Source organism: Hippocampus guttulatus, chromosome 17 (assembly GCF_054856545.1).
Source record: "Hippocampus guttulatus isolate MCC_2025c chromosome 17, RoL_Hgut_1.0, whole genome shotgun sequence".
NCBI lineage: Eukaryota > Metazoa > Chordata > Actinopteri > Syngnathiformes > Syngnathidae > Hippocampus > Hippocampus guttulatus.
This window is the reverse complement of record NC_141277.1, coordinates 1,021,075-1,041,411: the sequence shown is the minus strand read 5'-3', so window position 1 is coordinate 1,041,411 and position 20,337 is coordinate 1,021,075. Positions and strand designations below refer to the sequence as shown.

The window sequence follows — 20,337 nt, the reverse complement described above, 5'->3', positions numbered from 1 at the left end:
CACCCACCTGAATAGTTTATAAGAAAACAAGAAGCCATCTTCTCACCTTTTATTTGTGATAATACTCATCAATTAATTTAGACAGCGATATCAATATATACAGTGAGTACACAAGAGAGTAAGAGAAAGTGGCATATATTTTATATTACATCATATTTTGACATATGTGCACAGTAAGAGCACTTGGAGAATATAACAGTTAGTGACGGCTGCAAACAGGATTTCTTAGTTCATATATATAGTGCATCACATACAATCATAATAAAAGTGACAGTGGTCCAAAACATATGGATAAGGCTGGAGGGCCATGCCGGCAGGACTTAAGTCCTTCCCCCGATAGGGAACTGTAGACAACATCAGTTTTAACTGCTAGTTGGTTGCTTTACCATTGCTTTTCGTGTGTTGGTTCACAAGAATGAATACACTGAACACACGAGCACTTACATACTCCGGCAAGCATAACGACTCTCTTATGGTGCTTTCGGCATTTATCCATGCTTCGAAGTGATTAAAAATGAAAGAAATGCTCGGAATAACAAGTTGTAAACTCGCAGAGTCATTATCAGCAATGTTTGCCATAAGTATAAATAGTAGAACGTTTTCCAAATAGAAAAAGAATGCTGAACAAATATACAATAAGTATTACATTCTGCAACTCAAACGGTATCCAATTTCTCTTTTGCACACCTGCCAAATTTTGCATTTGCAGTCCATTTAAGCTTCCGCTGAGAGCTGTTGCCATGTATCTTTTTTTTATTCTTGTTCTTCTCATTCAAAGTTTGCTTCGTGTACAATTCACCGAGGGCACTGGTAAAGAATGGCCAGGAGAGGCGTTTCAAAAACGGTACACGTACGTACGATGGTTTCTGCACTTAAGACGCTGCCAAAGTGCGTGGCATGCCTCCGCGTCAGGCCTCCACTACGGCGGGCAGCGATTTCCTTTTCACAAATTCACAAACTCTCGTATCGGCTTTATTTTTTGGTTTTGTACATGTTGGGCTCCACTCTGGCCGCTGCTCATCATGGCGCGCACACATTTAATGATCTCTGTTCAGGTAAGAGTATTCGATACAGCTCTTGGATTGGACATTATATTGTGCAAGTGGTCATATAACGTTATGGCTCGTCAGTGTTAAGTGCGTCGGTATGTCGTGATGGCGTGCAGAAACAAAAGGTATTGTTTGGACCCAAAGAATCTATTTTCACAAAACGGCACCTTATCCCTTGCGTAGAAAGGTCAAAACGAGTCCATCGAAATGAATTCGACATCAAATGAAAATAGTCCAAACGTCTTGCATAATAATGCGGCATCGAGTTTTTGGTTAGTATGGGAAAAGTGACTCGGCATTTTTCAAACACCTACTCAAAGCGCGCCTACATATGAACTCGGCAGCAGCGTTGTCGTCATGCACGTTTCCCGAAAAAAGTCGCGGTCGCTTTTAAGTGCGGTAAAGGCGTATGCGCTGCGATATGGCGCCTCGACACAGAGGGCAGTTCCGCAGGGCGTCGCTACAAATCTGACAACAGCAAACGTGGCCACAGGGCAGAAAGATGACTTGGGCCTGGGGAGAAGCAAAACCAAACAATGAGTCATTTGGCACCAAGTCAGAAGGCTCATTCAGCTTTTGTACGCGAGAAAGATTTTTTAAATTTTTTTTTTTACCCCCGTCTCCATGCAGACCACACACTCGGAGCCTCCCGGTCCCTCCACTGGGCTCGGGGCCGAGGGCGTGATTGGGGTCCCGGGAGTGAGCGGCGGGCTCGGTGTGGAGCTGCCGGAAGTGTTGGGAATCGATGGAAAGAAGGAAGAGGACGGCTCCGCCGGGGGGATTTCTTCGCTCGGCTGCGCCAACTTACAGGCGCCTACGAGAACGGGGGCCATCGACATGCAAATATGAAATACAAACGTCTTGCAGCGCCGTCAAATAAAAGTTTCTATTCAATATACCGTACGCCAGTAAGGCGAAGGAACCGCAACAGCATCACCGGCACGTTGCATAATTATATTCGGAAGCGTGTTGAAGAGCATCTTCTCCTTTACGATCGATCATCAAGATGAATTTGATTGCGCGCGTGACGTGCGGTCGGTGTAACGTGCGTGACTGCGCGCGCGTGTTTTACCTTCAGGCTGGCGTTCTCCAGCCCAGTTCAGAAGAGCTTTTTGGATGCCAACTTCAGCAATGCCAAGCTACAAAACCACAAGATATGAAACGATGAGCCAAGAGACCACAAAAGCGCGGAGAGATTTTCCTCTTTGAATACAAAGCAAACGAATTATGACTGAAATAATGAATGATGACTCGATGATGAGGCTGCTTCGTGGCACCCTTTCAGTAGAGACTCCAACACAGGGATGCCAAACTTGCGCGTGCAAGGTCAGGCGATTTTAGATGCCGAATCGTTGTTTATCGGTTAAAACGTGGCACAAATCCAAGCAAAAGCCGACACGTTTCGAAATGGCGTTGCCTTCAGACCTTCTTAAGGTCAGCTGAGTTCATGTGGCGAAGGGCCTCTGTGGTCACACGATGGTGGGCCATGATGGGCAAGTAATGCTGCGCGGACAGCTTGCACAGTAGATTTACTAACTCTTTTTCCACCCCGGCTTCCTGCGACAGACGCACATCGGGAAAGAAAAAAAAATTGTTTGCAGATGAGACGCTCGGGCCAATCCGACGCGTCGAGATGCGTGACGCGGTACCTGCATGCGCAGCGACAAGGGCTTGGCATCCAGCAGTCTCTGGTACTGAATCATCCAGTAGTTCTGCTGGGTGGACTCCGACTTCAGCTCCATTTCCGCCTAAAATCCAAACGTGATCAGCGCTCTCATGAAACCACTTGAGTCACAGCAATAGGGGTGGGGGGGGCTCTAATTCCCATTTGTGCAAACTGAGCCAACAAAAGCAAACACTACAAATAATGTCTTTTTCGCAAAGGGGAGAAAAGAAATCGTAAAAGTCAAGGATTCAAAGTGACATGAATGCCGAGACATTTCATGATTTTTCCAGCCTTCGGATGACAACAAGCACTGCCAGCACTGTGCTTTACTCGTGGCATCGTTTTCTTTTGATCAAATGTTGTGCCATTTTTACGCCAGAGGTTCGGATTTAAAAAAAAAGAATAAAATTTTGGGCCTTAATAAATTGAACTGTCATTTGAAAACTGCATTTTGTATTGCCGTGGGCTGTCTCCGGTTTGATGATTTGAAACCATTGTGTGTGCTAGATGTGCAAAAAACCCCATAAAACATCAGAAATCAGGAGGGGGGGGGGGGCAAGTACTTTTTCCCCGCGCTGTAGTACTGACGGTAGTTGGGAAGAAAGCAGAGCAATGACGCCGTCATAAGAACGAGTTGAGTTTGCTTACCAGAACTTGCAGTAGTTCTTGCTCTCTCTGGTGCTTCTGTTTCAGCAGTTGCTGCAACAAATCGCCGAGAGCCGTGCGCTGGTCCGCGAGCACTTCCTGCATGCGCGCGCAGGCGCACGCAAAGGGACAAGAAGATGCACACAATACAAGAATTCATTTTCACGCAGCCATTAATTATTGGGGAGCCCACCCCGACAACTGGCGCGGCAGCGCAAGAAGCGATATGAAGCGCGTGTTCGGTCAGAATTGCGCGCGCAATGCTTGGACAAAGCAAAAAACAACGCCGCGCATTTACCCGCTGAAAATACCCTGCCGATAATGACGATGGCTTCCATTAATCCGTGCCATGTTGAGCTGGGACCAAGGTAGCAAAGCGTGCCATTACAACCAAAGTATACCGTCGTGGAAAAGAAAGATGAAACCAAAGAGTGGATGAGTGCGGGCAAATGAAAAATGAGGGGGTGACACCCACCTGCAGGCTCTCGGCATCCAGATTGCGTCTTTTAACTTCGAGTTTTGTCAGCTGCATTAATTCGCCCTCAATAAGCTTGATCTGGAACAGTGAAAAAGCAACATGAAACTAGCGGGGGGGGAAGCGGCATGCTGCGGACTGCGAAGGTTAGGATGAACAACTTGGGTGACTTCATGAAATGCGCTTTTAGCCGCAGGGGGTCGAGATGTTAAATATCTTGTGGAGACTACTTGAGGTGCAGGGTTCGATTCCGGCTGCCGCCTGCTTGTTCGTCTCCGCGTGCCCTGCGATTGTCTGGCAACCGGTTCAGGGTGCGCCCCCCGCCTGCTGCCCAAAGGCGGCCGGGAGGGGCGCCGGCACGCCCGCGACCCTCATGAGGAGAAGCCGATTAAAAAAAAAAAAATGGACGGATGGATGGATGGTCTGCCCACATGTGCAATGTAACGGATTGAAAAAGGCTTGTTCCCCCCCCCCCCAAAAGAATAACGACGACATCTTTAAAAGTCAAACGTGTCTTCAGCAGTTTGGATAAGCCTGCCCATCAACTCCGCATCTCAAAAGAGACGCGGAGCGAGGACGGCTTTGACCCGTCTGCATTCCTCCAGACCGACCTGGTTGCGGATGTAACCGTGGACGGAATCTTTCTGCAACTGCAGCGCTTGGAACGCCGCTTTCTGCATCTCCTCCTGCGGAGGGTCGAAACGCAAGTCGTGAGCGTTCGCGGGGCTTCAAATCCCGTTTATAACGTCTCAAGCGAATGATAAACGGCGAGCGATAAAAAGACAAAGAGCTGCGATTTGGCGAGTGAGGACATACTGTACCTCCTGTAGAATCTGGGCAATGGCTTTAGATTTGTCCAAAACTTGGATGGAGAGCATCTTGTCAAACTTTTTCTCCAAATTCTCCATGCTGTTTACACAACACGTGGGGAAAGACCATCGAACAAACATCATCAGACTTGGATTGGGGGTGGGGGCGCCGTTCTTTCTGTGTCTGCGTGTGCATCCGCAACCTTCGGTAGGCCTCGGACACCAAGCTCTTTCTCCGATAGTCGCTGGCCTCTTGCAGGAGGCTGACGGCGCAGCCGTCCGACAGCATCTTCTGCATGGCCGCTACAAACGATACCGAGGGAAGAAAGAAGAATGGCTTCCGTTTCTACAGTTTCAAGTCGGCCGTTAGAAAAGGCGTGAAAGGCGTCCATACCGGCCACCTCTCTCTTCCTCAGTGAGCTGGCCTCTTCCTGGGTGACGGCAGTCAGCTGTTCCAAACGGATCCTGTCAGAAAAACAGACAATCGGTGAGGGCGGAGAAATATTCATGAACATAAAGACGGCGCGCTTGATTCATGCCGTGAGGAAAACGAACGCACGGCGATGCTTGAATTGGACTGAATTGTTTTTTTGTTTTTTTTTGCGTGACCGACGATCTTCCACTCACCGATCTTCCTCCATGGCTTGGAGAAACTCGGCGCTCTTTTTCTGCCTGCAGAGGTACAAAAAGCAAGCGGTTTATCGAGCGAGCAGCGCGTCGGCGGGCTGGCCTTCAGGCGCTACCTGTCGTCATCCAACAGCATGTTGCTGATGCGACCGCTGATGTCGTCTTCGGCGCGTCGCACTTTTTCCAACAGCAACAACCTCTCGGACTCCTGCGCCCGCCGCTGCCGGGTGACGCCGTGCTCCAGACGCTCCTGCTCCTACACGTCGGTGCGAAGGGTGAGCCATTGAGCGGTTTGCGGGAGAAAAAAAAATCATCCTTATAATAATAACAAGCGATGACTGCGCCCACCAGGAAAAAAAAAAAAAAAAATTGAGAACGGCGTACCTGACGAACCGAGTTGAGGATGTTTACTTTCCGAGAGGTGTTCATGAGCAGAAGCTGAGTGTGCTCATTTTGTTTTTCCTCTCGGTGTCGCTCAAAGGCCAGTTTTTCCTCCTGCTTCTGAATCTGACAAAAAAGGGACAGGCAATTTTGCTTTTGACATCATTTACAACTTTTTTTTTTTTTTTTTAACATTTGAGCTTCATTTAGGGTTTTTTTTTTTTTTTTTTTTTTTGCAATTTGAAATTGCTGCTGTGCTGAAAAGGCGGGACGCTTGCAGTGATGCAAGCGCAACATGTTGGAAGAACCAAAGTGTTGGTCAAACATTGAGGACAATAAAGCATCAACATGAGGGCAGATGAGTACGGCTCTGTTGTGCCAGGAAAGCGAATCTCTAATTCGAGCTCCGGCTTTATTTCAGTTTGGCTGCGGTGAGCAAGAAACCTTAAAGGACAGGCTGGTTTTGGAAGTTGAAGACACATACCTTCCTCTTCTCATAGTCACTGAATTTATTCTGCAACGACAGTGAGGAAACATTTCATCGGCCAACTGAACGGGACGTACTTGGAAAAGGTGACGATACAAAGTGGGAGTGAGATTGACTGGAACGGAGGGAGTCATCTACCTGCCAGGCGGCATCCGAGGCATCCACACAGTCGCAGCTTTGTTTGCCACTGTCATTTTCCAGCACAGGCAGGAGATACTGGGATGGAGGACAGTACTCCTCTCCTAGCTCTGGGGGGGAAGAAATCATTTGTTTTCAAAAGTACAGTTAAACCTCTTAAGAAGAACCCCCATATTAAGCAGAGGTGGACCCCCGCCAGCACTGACGGATGCCCGTTTTGCTGACGATTGACAGGAAATGATGCATCGTATGTCTAGTAATGATATCTTTTGTGATTATGACTTAAATACGTCCTCACCGGAGCACAGGAAGTGTTGGATGCTCGCTGTACCTTCCACGCATACGGATGCGGGAGGATAAGTCATCGTGGCTGCATCCAGTATGAGGTTCTGTCGCAGCAAGTGTAGACACGCAACAGAGTCACACACATTCACTCGCTGTGAGAAACCGTTTTGTGCCTCGCAGCTTTTGAATGCGATAGTCTGAACTGGGTTCCAAAGGCGAACGTGTACCTCGAGCGTGCGGAGGTAAGCAAAAGTTTGGGGAATCTGGATGATGAGGTTGTCACTCACGTCCAGAGTGCGTAAACTGCATAGAGAGCTCATTCCCGACGGTAACTCACTGAGACGGTTGCCTAAAGCGACAGGGAAAATACCGGGCTCAATTCAAAAGGACATGAGAATTAAATATGACGCTCAGGCGTAAGAATTCAACCTTTCAAATTGAGAGTCTGCAGGAACTTTAGATCCTCAATGGATTCCGGAAGGCTCTTTAAACGATTCTTCTCCACATTCAAAATCTAACAAAACACAAACGGCAACAGAGGAGGTGAGGTGACGCGCATTCTGAACTTCCGTTTATCTTCAAGGGGTTCGGAGGGGCTCTACCTGCAGACACGTCAGCTTGCCAATGTCTTGCGGGAGTGAGCAAAGCTTGTTATCATGCAAATCCAAAACCTTGATTAGATGAGAGACGGAGAGAAATAGTTTTGCTTGGTCAGGAAGCTTCAAAGAGATAGAGAAGTTCATTGCCCCATTTTGTGACATCTGTTTGAATTAAACCCGTCACGCGTGGTTCTGTTTTGATAAAGAAGCCAGTTTCTAATCATTGTGCCACATTCCACGTTACCAAACAGCAGAGTATTGCACTAACTATACTTCCCACCTGTCACCCTTTAAATGGGCGGACTGACCGATTTGAAGTTTGAAGACGCCTTTGATGCGCAGTGACTTTACCTTTAGAGTGCCAAGCGAGGCGACGTCGCTTCCTTTGGGAAGCAACGACTTGAGCTCATTGCTGTGTAAGATGAGGACCTGTGGAAAATCCCAACGAGAAATGTCTGTTCAAACGATACGACATCGTGCCTTGTCGGCGAGAGGTGCGGACGCACAGTTGCGTGTATTCCGTTCTTTTTAGCTTTTTATTATGCCCTTACCTTTTTCTGGAGAAATTTGCAAATCGAAAAGGCACTCAAAGGGACCTGTGAAAAAAACAGAAAAAAATTTTCGGTTCAAACTTCTGACAGGGTCTTCTAAACTTTTAAAATATTATTATTTTTGCGTTTGTTTGTCAGTTTACGTATGTTGAGCTGAGAGGAAAATACAGCTGAAGGTTACATGGGAAAATTGGCGGATCTAATTGAGCACACAGAGAAACAGGACACAACATTCTCACCTCTAAAAGCTCGCAAGATGAGATGTCCAGGATGTCATCAGCACCTGCTTCCTTTGACTGGAGGAAAGAAGTTAGTTGGTTTTGCATGCATTTCAACATCCTTTAATATTCCTCATTGCAAGCCGTTTTGTCACTGTACAAAATAACAAACACTGTAGTATCCACTCATTAGCACTTTTTATACCCGACACAGCTGATATTCAAGTCTCTTCTGGGAGTCATCGCTGGGTTTCTTCTTTCTGAAGAACAGAGGCATCCTGTATCCTTCTTGTACTGCTGTGAGTCGGGCCTTCTGGGTTTCACTTCAGCGAGTGCACTTCAATTAGAGCTACTCACTTGAAACGGCTGATGGACCGGTTGGAGGCACTCAAGACACCTCCCCCCCCGTACTCTAAAATGAAGAGACAACGTACATAGGTTCTGTACTGCAGAGCAAAAAAGATGGCTGACCCCCAGTCGTCCTGACATAAGGACAAGCAAATCCAATTTATCATTAAAAATAAGTACCGTTTTGCTTGTCTTCAAATTAATTATCATCTTGACATCATACTCCAATACTATAGACATATTATTTTCAACACTTCTCCCTTAGCTAATATTATTCCTATTGCACTAATTTGACAACAGAAGGGCGTGTCTACACTGGAGAGGAGCGCACATCCACTTGTAGCCTCAACAAACAGCATCAGGCGTTCGCTATGTTTGACTACTTGGTTACTACTACTAGAGACTTGGTTTAAAATGCATGAACTGGAATGGATATGTAATCATTTTGGATATATGTATTTGAAAGAGGCAAGCCAAGAGACTGCGCACACGTAGTTGAAGGTCAGACGTCAATCGACGATGTGAAGTGGGCGGGTCAGTTCCCGAGCTAGCAACGCAAATTCCCGTAAGACATAAATAAATAACAAATAAACTACACTAACTTAGTCACCCTTAAAGCAAATGCGTGAAAACTAGTATATATTTTTTCTCCAATACACTCGGTTACTTAGCGGCCACACTGGAAATAAAGGCTTATTATGATATTGTTCGTTAGCAAACGCTGCTAACCCCAAACGTTTACGAACAACAAACACGGAAGTATATGTTAATACTCACGTTGAGTAAGTTCCCACGTTTCCTTGTGGACGTTTCTTGAATTTAAATTGAGATCTTTGACCTTACTAACACTTTGCATCAACCATCATTTGAACAACGCAACGGACAAAGTCGATCGATCACTGACACTTTCTTGGGTAACACCCGCCTACTTGCCAACGTCCAATATATCCATTTGAGTTATGGATAACAAGTCATCAATAATCCTTTGGTAAATCCCTGGTGGTCTTGACCGCAACAAAGATGCTACTGTCCAAACACACGGACACGGACCTTGTACTTCTTTGTTTTGAGTTTTGGTACATAATACTTTACAACGGCATATTGCTGCCCACTACTGGTCAGTCGTTTTAATGCACACCTCGAACAGATAAAAATAAGCACGTCAGGGAGCTACCAACTAACAAGTATAGTGCAGTACTTCATATTTGCATGTGTACTTGAAACACTTTGTGCCTTACGAATAAATGGTGCTTGTATCGAACGGGGGTCGAGGAATCATCTTGGTTTCCCTTTTCAAATCCCAAAATACCAATTCCCGGTTGTAATAAATTTCCCAAACTGATTGCAGGCGACTCAGACGAATTTGATTATCTTTCAGACGAGGTTGAAATCGTTGACTTGGTGACTAAGGTGTCGGATTTTATTGCCCTCCGCTTAATCGCCAAATGGGCTAATTTTGAACTGTATAGGAAAATTAAAATAAGCTTTATATTTCTATACTGCGAGTGGCTGGCAACCGGTTCAAGGTGTACCCGCCTCCTGCCCTAAGACGGCTAGGATCGGCCCCAGCACGCCCGCGACCCTAGTTGCAAAAGCAAGCTCCGATTGATTTGTTTACTTTTGGCAAAACTTTAATATCTGCGGACATCTGTCTCTTTTGCGCGCCTCGTAGTTTGTCCGCTGGAGGTCTCCCTTTACTTGGATTTCAACACAATCCGCTGGGTTTTTTTTTTCTTCCGCGACATCTGAATGCTTATCATGGGTGGAGGACAATTTTGGCACCGACATGTTAGAAAAACGCACAATTTATTTTGCAGCTGTTACCAAACCATCCAAAAATTTGGGGAGTAGTGCGGCTCAGCTATCATCAATAGACATTTTGAGGTATTTATCATAGTACGAGTATGACTCTACTCACAGTTAACAAAGTTGCAAATCACAGCTCATGGTAAGATTTTTTTTTTTTTGCTCAAGAATACGTCCTAGTTTCTACACTAACTGTTTTTTGGAGTAAAATAACAGTTTTGGGGAGGAAACTCCCAAAACGTTGATATTACGGCGTATAAGCACAGCATAATTGGGGATCAACAAGGAAATAATACAAACACACATTTTCGTGTAGACTATGTTTTAAAAAAAAACAAACTGATTCAACTAATATACGAGTTCATTTCGCTTGCGCACAAAAGCCACGCCCCTTGCACGCAGTTGGCTGGGCGGGTGGCGATGACGTATTTAACAAGGCAAGCACGCGCTTTTTAGCCAAAAGAGCAGCTTGTCAACAGACAAAAAGAAAGCGAAAGTCCGCGCCTGTCAGCTGGGCTGCGTGCTGCCGATCACAAGGGAGCCGTTGCTGGGGTCTTTGATGGCTCTCGTCGGGAATGGACTGAAAACCTTCGGCATTTCGCGGACTTCAAATTCGACAATTTGATCTTCCCCCCCCCCCCCCCCCCACAGCATCTTCCTGAGGCTACTGGTGTAAGTTCAATAACTTGGATCTCTTGACTGGTTTTGCTTTTTCAACCACTGAAACAACTGGTTTCATCCGTGATGATCTGTAAGGTTTAACTTGAATTAATTGTCAAGGATTTGCTTTCCGCTTTGAGCGGATGATATTTATTACGCTTTACAGATGAAGAAAAATGACCAATTAAAATTTTGTAGGGGAAGTGGGGTGTTTTTTTTTTTTTTTTGTCTTTTAGTTTTTCCTTGCCCTAGACGCAGGGGTGGCCGCAGAGTGGTCAGCCCCACCTCTGCATATCCGGGTCACCAAAACCAAGTCTGGTAACTTGAGTTTGTCAACGATTGCAACGATACTATACAACACATGTTTCTTCATCTCGCGCCGCCTCTTTCGTAACAGCTGCAGCTGTAACGAAGCGCTTTGTAGAGATGAGTTCAAAAATGGAACATTTTTAACCGAATCCACGCGATCGCTGTCAGTCGATCGCACTCACGGATAATCGGTATCGGCAGCTCAAAAACCTTGATGGCAACATCCCAAGTGTGTGACGAATTAAATATTCGAGGTGAAGCGCGAATAGCAATCCACTCTTGAACATTTTTTTGTGGCGTGCGCATCAATGTCGCGATTTCTCATTCAGCACTCTGCATTTTTCGTGTCCCTCTCTAGTCGTCATGGTGAATAGCAGGTTGGAGGTGCCCGCGGTGGCCGTCGTGGGGGGTTCGGCAGGTCGGTCGTGCGCGGGATGCGGGGGTGGAATCGCAGACCGCTTCCTGCTTTTCTCCATGGAGCAGTACTGGCACACGCGCTGCCTCAAGTGCTCCTGCTGCCACGCTCAGCTGGGCGAGTACAGCAGCACCTGCTACAGCAAAGGAGGGATGATCCTCTGCAAAAACGACTACATCAGGTGAGCGCGGCTCGCGCTTTAGTTTCAGCGTCGGCGCACTGTTGGAAATTCCATGACTGCAGCCTTGCATTTCGATAAAAGAGACTCTCTGGTTTTCGATTTATAGCCACAGAGAGCCCGTTCCGAAAAACGGCCTCGCGACGCGTAACATCACTCTTACGCCCAAACACGGCAACGTGTTTGGGTCGCAAAATCGGAGCCTCCGGTGACTGGCACACATCTGGCGTTGTTCTGGGGCGCTCTCTTGTTCCATCAACTCTCGTATTCTCCGGCATACACGCCGATGTCATTTTTGATGTTTGGTTTGTACATTTCCGTAGGCTGTTTGGACACAGCGGCGCTTGCAGCGCGTGCGGACAGGCGATCCCCGCTAGTGAGATGGTGATGCGGGCGCGAGGAAACGTGTACCACCTGAAGGTGACTTTGATGATGTACATTTTGTCACGCCCTTGACTTTGGAGTCCGCCAATCCTCCATTGAGCATCTCCAGTTGGTCCAAAATGCCGCTGCTCGCCTCCCGGCTGGTATTCGTAGGAGGGAGCACGTCGCATCTTTTTTTAATTGATTTATTTTTGCTCCAAGTAACGCGCTTCGTCTACAAGGGGTGGTTGTTTGAAAGCGCTCCATAAATCCAGTTGAGTTGACGGTCGATGTCTTTTATGCGTCAGTGTTTCATTTGCGCAACGTGTCGGAACCGCCTGGTCCCCGGCGATCGCTTTCACTACATCGACGGAACGATCTTCTGCGAACACGATCGTCCAGGAGGCGGACTCCTCGGCGGGCACCCGACACAGATGCAAGCGAATGGCGCCATGTCCGATCAGAAGGTGAGAAGCATTTCTGTGCCGGCGTTGATTAGCGTATCGTGTCACGGATTGCAATTCATCGCTAATTATTTTTGAGCATCAATTAATCATTTGAAAACCGCAACGCCAATCGATGATCAGATGTTTATCTCTGCGCGCCGCCACTCCGCCGAGACGAATATTCCCAGGCCCAATTTTGGTCCCAATACGTCTTTGCTCTGTACAGTACCTACTCCGATTTCTGCAGACTGATGATCTCAATTTGAATGATCAATCGATCAATAGGTTGAAGGTTTCCTTTTTTCAGACAGTGGTCTTCTTTTTTTTTTTTGTGTGTGTGTGAAAAGAAAACCTCTTGCCTAGCTGACAGTTTTGGCTGTCACTTCAGCCTTGGTCGGAGCTGTCACACAAAAAAGGAAACCTTGAAGCTATTTTCACCAATAAGACGACGAGATGAACGCCATCGCGTCAATCAATCAATTTTGCGCCTTACATGTGACAGACCAATAATGAATAATAATCAATTTGTGTTTTCTGTACCGGGACTTTCAGGCAACAAATAAAGGAAATGGAAAATAAATCGTTTGCTCACCGATTAATCGTCAAGATAATTAACCGTCAACGTTATCGCAATTTGTATTTCTCTGAGCGTCTTTTTTCCGTGATTGACAGGTGTGCTGAGAAAGCGGATGGGAAACCCCCGAGCGTCTCCTCCCTTGGGCGTCTTCTCTCTGCCTCCTTTTGTAAAGCGGCTCGTCGCTCTTTGCGCGATGAGAGAAGGCCCAATTGTTGCTTCATTTGACACCGAGGACGCTTTGAAACAGCAGACAGAGCGTCCGTGTTCTGGAGCTCGGGCACGGCAAAAAAAAAGGAAGGAAACGGACGTTGGCATTTCATGGCGGTGATTCCAGCAGCAACCCGGCTGTCCTTTGCCCGCCCTTCCCCAACAGTGGATGCTAACTCTGCAGGTAACGCTGTTGTTTGCGTGTTAAACAGTAAAAAGGCACAATTCTGTGAGTCGAGTAGTCATCTTAATTAGCGCCGAAAGTGGTGGTGTTTTTTTTTTTTCTTATCGCCGTGTTTATACTACTCACAGAATAGGCTCCGACGCTTTTTATGTCTTCTTTTTTTCGGGTTCTATATATATATATATATTGCATGGACGTATAGGTGTGACCGACCGCGTTGTGTTTAAGACTCGCGACGACGGCACGGCAGGGTATCTTGTTTTGGGCGCTGTCGGAGGGAGAGAGTGGCCTTCTTTCCTCCGCGTCTTCGTTGATTTCCACGGATTGGTTCACAAAAACAAAAACAAAAAAAAGTCATCGGAACGATCGGTCGAGTTGGTTCGGTCGATCTCGGTTCCATGAACCGAGAGATTGTTCAGAATTTGACCAATGGGGTTGTTTACGGGACCCCCGCCTTTCACGGTCGGCCAAATGAGCGACGGCTTTTCTCCGAGCACTCCGGTTTCCTCCCGTCTTCCAAAACGCGCATGGCAGATTGATCGGGGCACTCCAAATTGTCCCGAGGTGCGATCGTGAGCGTGAACGATGGTTTGCCTTTGCGTGACCTGCGATCGGCCGGCAAGCGGTTCAGGGCGGACCGAAAACAGCCGGGATCGGCTCCGGCATCTCCCGCGACCCTCGTGAGGATAAAGCGCTTCAGAAAATGGATGGACGGATACCCGACCAACTCTTGTACCTAACCGGCGAAGATCATCCTTCACACTTTGGACTTTGTATTTTTATTATCGCATATCTTGTATTGTACTGTTGTTGAGACGAAGAAAATAAACGAGATGTAAAACCTCGGCGGTGTCATTATTTTTCTCCGCACAGTCAAATTCGGCGGCGCCCTTCGGCCGACTTGTGTGCGAGCAAGCGTGGGATCGAATTCCCGCTCGGCGACGGTGTGAACGCTCGCTCGTCTCCGCGTGCCCGGCGACCGACCGGCGACCGCTTCAAGGTGAAGCCCGCCTTCCGAAACACGCTCCGTCCCAACCCGGCGTGCCGTATCTGGGCAGCGTGAGATAACAATCCGTTAATATGAGTCGTTACGAAAAAGCGGGACTTTGCGGTTGAGGAGGTGTGCTAGAGATATTTCATCCAATCCGACTACTTGGAATAATTCAACTGATCAACTTAATTAGCTTAATTAAGTTGATTTGACTACGGATCACTGCCATATGGTGCGGGGAAACAAAAAGAGAGGGGAACTAATTAAAAGTAAAATAATGAGCATTTTAATTAACTGGTTCCCCAGACATCAGCAAGTGGGGGGGGGGGGGGGGGTGGATGCCGAATTGTAATTAAAAAGTCCTGTTGTGCTGGCAACATTCGAGCCCTCCCTGCTTTAATATCGGCGAGGGCTCCATCCATCTAATTAAATCTGTCAATGAATTAGGAACGTGGAAGGTCCCCGCCTTCGTTTGCCGTCCAACCTTTTGGTTGCAAAGCTTTAAGGCATTCGGAGATTTCTTTTGGCTCAGAAGTATGTCAGGGACATGCTTTTAAGGCAGCGGCAAAGCGGGAATTCCAAAATATTGCTCGGTGTGTCTCCAAGGTTGTTTTGACGACGCGGCGCTGTCTTTTGGAAAGAATATCTTCAACAAGTCCAATTTGGGAAAGTCGCTGCTGAATCGCGCTCACTTCTAAATTGCCCTCGAATGAAGGGCGCGACACAAGATTGAATCTTAAGGTTGTATTTGTTCTCGCTAATGCAAACGTTTACCTTCATTTGCTTTTCTTACGAGTGTAACGACAAGGCAAAATAGAATCGCTTCTCGTTGAACCTTCGGCTTCGAACTCGACCCAAGGGCGAAGGATCCATTTACGAATAAAACGAGCAACCGCGGATGATCCGGAGAGACTCGATTCACATTCGCAAAGGATAAAGCGAGCATCTGTTGAGTAATTAAGCGTTTTCATCGGGTGCGGGATAACGCCGCTTCATTTAACCGAACGCGATTGTCATCTGTGGGAAATTGCTTGCGAGCATTAAAAGCTATTGAAGCATTTTAAGAGCAAACAGAAGGTTGACCAGATGAGTCCGCGGCGTGGGAAGCGCGTTCCATTTCGACCGCGTCTTTGCCGATCATCGGGGTGTGAAATTTGAGCCATATTCTGTTTGCATCTCCTCGGTCCGCCCGTCTGTCATTTTCTGGCTGCAACCATTTTCACGTGGGCTCCCGTTTTCTGAGGGGTTTATTTTCTTTTATTTTTGGAAAGCAGCTCGCTGCAAGTCAACCGTCGTTCCTTACTTTGACCGGAGACGATGAGACTCCCTCCCGGCGGCCGTCACGTTCGCTCCTGCGCATCCGGACTCCGAGTGAATTGCGAAGCTGCCGCTGCGAAACAGAAAAGGCGTCGATTATTTTCACCAAAGCGCCAAGTGACCCTTTTCAATTAGTGTTCGGATCTATGCGTGCCGCGCATGCGGCTGGCACCTTCCCAATGTTCATCAAGTCTTTCCCGCTTTCTGGAAGATGCTTTCATTAGCGGTTGTATTCGGAGCTTTTACAAAGTCTCAGTGGGTCAATTGCTCTTACATGGTCCACCTTTTGCTTTCTTTCTTTGAAACGACGATTTGGGAGTTCTATTGTCTGGAGTCAATGTCGTGCGGTGCGCGACGACTGATTGATTTTGCCGTCTTTCGTCAGTTTCACGTTCACCGCTTTGACCCGGAGCTGTCTAAATCCTGGCTAAAAGCTGAAAACGCAGGAAATAAAAGGGCAGTTGTCCCGTCGGCACACCACGAGGGCACTTTTAACTAGCTTGGCTGATAGAAATCTGCGCTGACATTTTCCTCTCCTTTCTGTCTGAAAGAGCTCCGGACCGACATTACAGTTAAGCATTTCAAAGGCCCGGTGAAATTGCTCTTTTTTCAAATTTACCGAGGCCACCTCTCCTGGGTCATGTCACTCCGGGAGCCGCATGAAATACGACATGAAAAGGTGTTTCGAAACCAACATTTCCCAATAAAGCTGCGACAATTCGGTAATACGGGAGCAGAAAGAGTGAAACGGTCTCTCTGAACACGAACCACGCAGCGGGGAAAAACAGGTCACAAATGTTTGAAATTGTAAACGAGCAAGATAGAACTGCGAGTTCTACATTTTATTGACGTCTGAATGTCGTTCAAACATTCGTGTCTTAACGCGATGTGAAAATGTGACTTTTGTAAAACGTAAAGAGGTTGCAAACACGTGTTAAAACGATACATTGACTTCATTCATATTTCATTTTTCTCTTATTGCTGTGTGGTGTGCTCAAGCAGTTCCCTTAATTGTTCTGCGCCCATATTATTATATTATATTTTCTTTTCTGTGTCATTGCTAGTGACATTTTGTCCACAAAATATTGCCTCGCGATCAGAATAGAAATAAAATTGTATTGTAAGAGTATTCGAGATTACTCCGTGCTGCCCTCTGCTGGTAAATTAGTAGCAAGACCCAAAACCTGTTCTCCTTATGATTGCTTCTGTTCTGTAAATATTTTACGTTCGTTATTAATAAATTGTCATGACTTTCATCTCGCCAAATTCGAATCTGACCCTTTTATTTAACATCCACATATATATATATATATATATATATATATATATATATATATATATATATATATATATATATATATATATATATACACACACACACACACACACACACACACACACACACACACACACACAGAATTACTTGATGCCTCTTCACATGTATGGATGCATGCAACATTTAAAGTCTAAAGTCTAGCATTGGTTCTTCATAATGCCTGTCTGCCTTTGAGCAATGTAAGAAGAGAAGAACTCCGAGCGCGCCCCAGGATTTTGACAGCCCCTGGGTGCGTGCCCTTTGATTGATGAACCTTATTGCAAATGTTTCTGCATCCAAGTCAGTGGGAGTTCAAACGCCTCGCGCATGTTAATACCAAACAAAACATTAGCCGGAGTGGTCCCACTGCTAACTCCCTCTCGGATGATTTCATCAGTCATCTCTCCGACGCTCGGCATGACTCCAGGAGACAGACAAGGTGGGGGTTAAAATGGAAGGGGAATTGGGAATTTTAGACTCACGCTGATTTCCATAACTGCCATCAAAGTCAATGTATCTGGATTTGAAACGGGGGAAAATACATTGATGAATCTGATGATGTTGAGTTGAGAATTACGAATCAATCTCTTCATAAAATAATAGCAATGTGCAGATGCAGATGTACTTGAAACCGCAGATATCTTGGACCCGGAGAGTGAATTGGAGCGACGTTGCAAGTGGCAGCCATCTTCCCCCAAAAAGTCTCAACCCTCCGCTTCCTTTAGTTCTAGTGCCCTCAAGTGATGACGAAACAAATTAATTGCACAATATGAGTAGATTGGGATTCAAACGTTGTTGTCATGGCTTTCTTCGATCATTCGATGTTTCTCCTGTAAAATAGAATTGCACCAAAAAAAAAAAAAAAAAAAAAAAGATCAAATCTGACTTGACCGGCATCTTTCTGAGCCTCTTCTCACAGAACCAATCGTGTGAACTTCTCGCTTACAGGTTTAGTTGCCTGACTACATTTGTAATTTCAACCACTTCCTGTCAAATCCCAAACACCCCGCACGGGCTTGCATCCGAGCAAACGGCATTGTCTCTTCGATTCTAATCATTGTTCAGTCATCAAGGTCGAAAGTCTTCATAGTGTAACACGAAAGTCAGAATTTCGCCCTCCCTGGAAAGACCTTTCGCGTATTCGGATGATCAAGCGAGAGCTGCAATGATCTCAGCACAGCTCTTTGAGTCGCCGCAGTTAAAGCGGCGTGTAAAAAGTGCCTCGGGAGCGAAGCAAAGGGCCCGATTCCTCCTAATGACTTAACGTGCCCCCCCGCCCCCGACTGTGTTCATTTCAGAGCAAGCCAAGCTCATCTTCTCCCCACTGGGCACCTAATGCAATTACACCCTTGTATCTGCAGGGGGCTCTCTCTCTGTCTCCTCCAGCTCCGCATCAGCCCACCGCTATGACTTTGCGCGTGTGTGCGCGCGCGGCGTGAAGGAAAAGAGGCAGAAACCGAGACTGGTAGGTCTCATGCCCACGATACGGTTAATCAATCATCGCGCCGCCTTAATGACACCCTGCTGCTTCCCTAATGTCTTCTGGCAGAGGCGGCCCGCTGCTGGCGCGGAGCTCACGCAGGCACACATATGCTTGCCTCCAGTTGAGTGACAGGACCCCTTTCGCGCGCGCTGCCCCGCACGCCGGTTGCCATCGGCCGCGTATAAACGCCGTTGGCTGACTGAGAGGGTTGGCCAAGGAGCGAACCGAGAAACGAAAGGGAGCGAAGAATGATGGAGTGATGCGCCCGGCAAGAAAGAAAAAAACAACAACAATATTTCCCACCTGACTGGCTTGGCCTCCAAGGCTCCCAAAAAAGTAACTTGTCAAGAACAAAGTAGCCTGACAATACAATGCACGGCCGCTATATTCAATACCCCCCACCCCGCCCCCCAATGCAAATTGTAAGCAATCATTTTTGTTGGTTTTCACAGTGTACGGTAAAGTCTGAATTAAGATGGCTTGTGGTACCATTCGGTGAGGCAACATGTCAGGAAGCGCTGAGCTCGACTGGAGGAGATGCGGCGCAATTAACGGCAATAAGAAGAGGCGGAGAAGGCCGCCAACTGAGCTCCGGTAATTGTCACTTCGAACAGAGCGGAAAGAGTAACTGTTAAGTATTGTTGTATGCTCTTTGTAAGCGTTGCTGCTCCATGTGTGAGGAGCAGCAACGACTTGAAGGTTTAGAACCATTTCAACATCCATGCTAATTTTCACGAGTCCGTCTGTAGGGTTTGCATTAAAATTCTCTTTTGTTTTATGCGTCGGTTTCAACTAGTCAACTAGAAGTGAGGAATATATCGACTCTCAGATTGCCCTCTGTGACCAAACCTGTCAGTCAGCCAACAGCGTTTATGTGGCCCAAATTAGCATGTGCCCCAAGCAAAGCCAAGTGTATCTCCAAAAAAAAAAAAAAAAATACAATACAAAAAAACACCACAAGCCATTTGGACTCGTTTCAAAGTTGAAAATCCCGTGGCACAACCTGGCAGAGCTGACAGCATCACTTTGCTCCAACCTCTTATCTATGCAGATAAATCGTGCGGTCCCTATGACATGGAAGAGGTGGAATCCATTTGGTATGCAGGATGCTGTCGGAGGCCCATCTGTCCACTGGAGCGCTCTGTAATTTATGTTAGTTGTTGTCGTTGCTGTCAGCTTCTTTCTCTATGGATGCGACAGTGGCGGAGCGCTCGAATTAAAAGAGCAATCCATCATTCGAGTCGAGTTTGAGCTTGACACTTCACACAGAGTGAGGAGAAAGGGCCGAGGTGGTTCATGGCAAACATAAGAAGTCAGATTCAAGTGACTTTAAAACCCACTGACTGACTACAGTATAGGGCAGTGTTTTTCAATCTTTATCGTGCCAAGGCACATTTCTTTCCTTGAAAAAAATACCGCGGCACATCACTTGTTGAAAATGTGAAGAAAAAATTTCATTTTAACAAGTAAGTTTTATATTGTTATTAGAATCAAATCAACATCAATGCCATATTTGATCATCTTTCATATTTATTCTCACTCGCTGTGATAAATGGTTTGGATGAACACAGATCTGGTATCCTGGCAGCAATCGATGAAAGACAAAACTCCTCTTCTTTGTATGTTTTTAGTTTTTACACTATTCAGGCTATTTCTTTAGCCGCTTCGGGTCAGAACATCTCATTTACAATGACTTGAATTGCTCGGCCACTTTTTGGATTTAGCCACAAGTTCAGCGACACGGTACCTTGCTTTCAAGGATCTCTCGTTTACCTTTGCGGTTTTCTCATGCACGTTGCTTGTTTCTC

The 20,337-nt window shown here is 46.5% G+C and overlaps 2 protein-coding genes across 3 annotated transcripts; one reads left to right on the top strand and one right to left on the bottom strand.

The window, feature by feature from the left end:
- Positions 1-35: 35 nt before the first annotated feature.
- Positions 36-9,341, bottom strand: lrsam1 (leucine rich repeat and sterile alpha motif containing 1). The gene is made up of 25 exons (XM_086135430.1): positions 9,056-9,341; positions 8,136-8,342; positions 7,952-8,008; positions 7,713-7,757; positions 7,513-7,590; positions 7,165-7,233; positions 6,992-7,076; positions 6,790-6,911; positions 6,576-6,666; positions 6,278-6,387; positions 6,137-6,166; positions 5,656-5,778; positions 5,388-5,527; positions 5,272-5,316; positions 5,039-5,109; positions 4,848-4,947; positions 4,657-4,744; positions 4,447-4,521; positions 3,836-3,916; positions 3,364-3,459; positions 2,699-2,797; positions 2,475-2,606; positions 2,122-2,188; positions 1,664-1,863; positions 36-1,562 (listed from the first exon to the last, which is right to left on the bottom strand). Exons 2-25 carry the CDS (start codon positions 8,205-8,207, stop codon positions 1,440-1,442), a joined length of 2,199 nt encoding a protein of 732 aa, XP_085991556.1. The 5' UTR covers positions 8,208-8,342; positions 9,056-9,341; the 3' UTR covers positions 36-1,439.
- A 1,195-nt stretch (positions 9,342-10,536) lies between these two features.
- Positions 10,537-14,268, top strand: lmo4la (LIM domain only 4-like a). 2 transcript variants are annotated; one of them, XM_086135673.1, is made up of 5 exons: positions 10,537-10,756; positions 11,412-11,649; positions 11,970-12,066; positions 12,318-12,476; positions 13,128-14,268. In XM_086135673.1, exons 2-5 carry the CDS (start codon positions 11,417-11,419, stop codon positions 13,134-13,136), a joined length of 498 nt encoding a protein of 165 aa, XP_085991799.1. In that variant the 5' UTR covers positions 10,537-10,756; positions 11,412-11,416; the 3' UTR covers positions 13,137-14,268. The 2 variants fall into 2 exon arrangements, with proteins under 2 accessions (XP_085991799.1, XP_085991800.1); XM_086135674.1 differs by lacking the exon at positions 10,537-10,756 and having other exon boundaries at positions 10,764-11,649.
- The last annotated feature ends 6,069 nt before the right edge of the window (positions 14,269-20,337 follow it).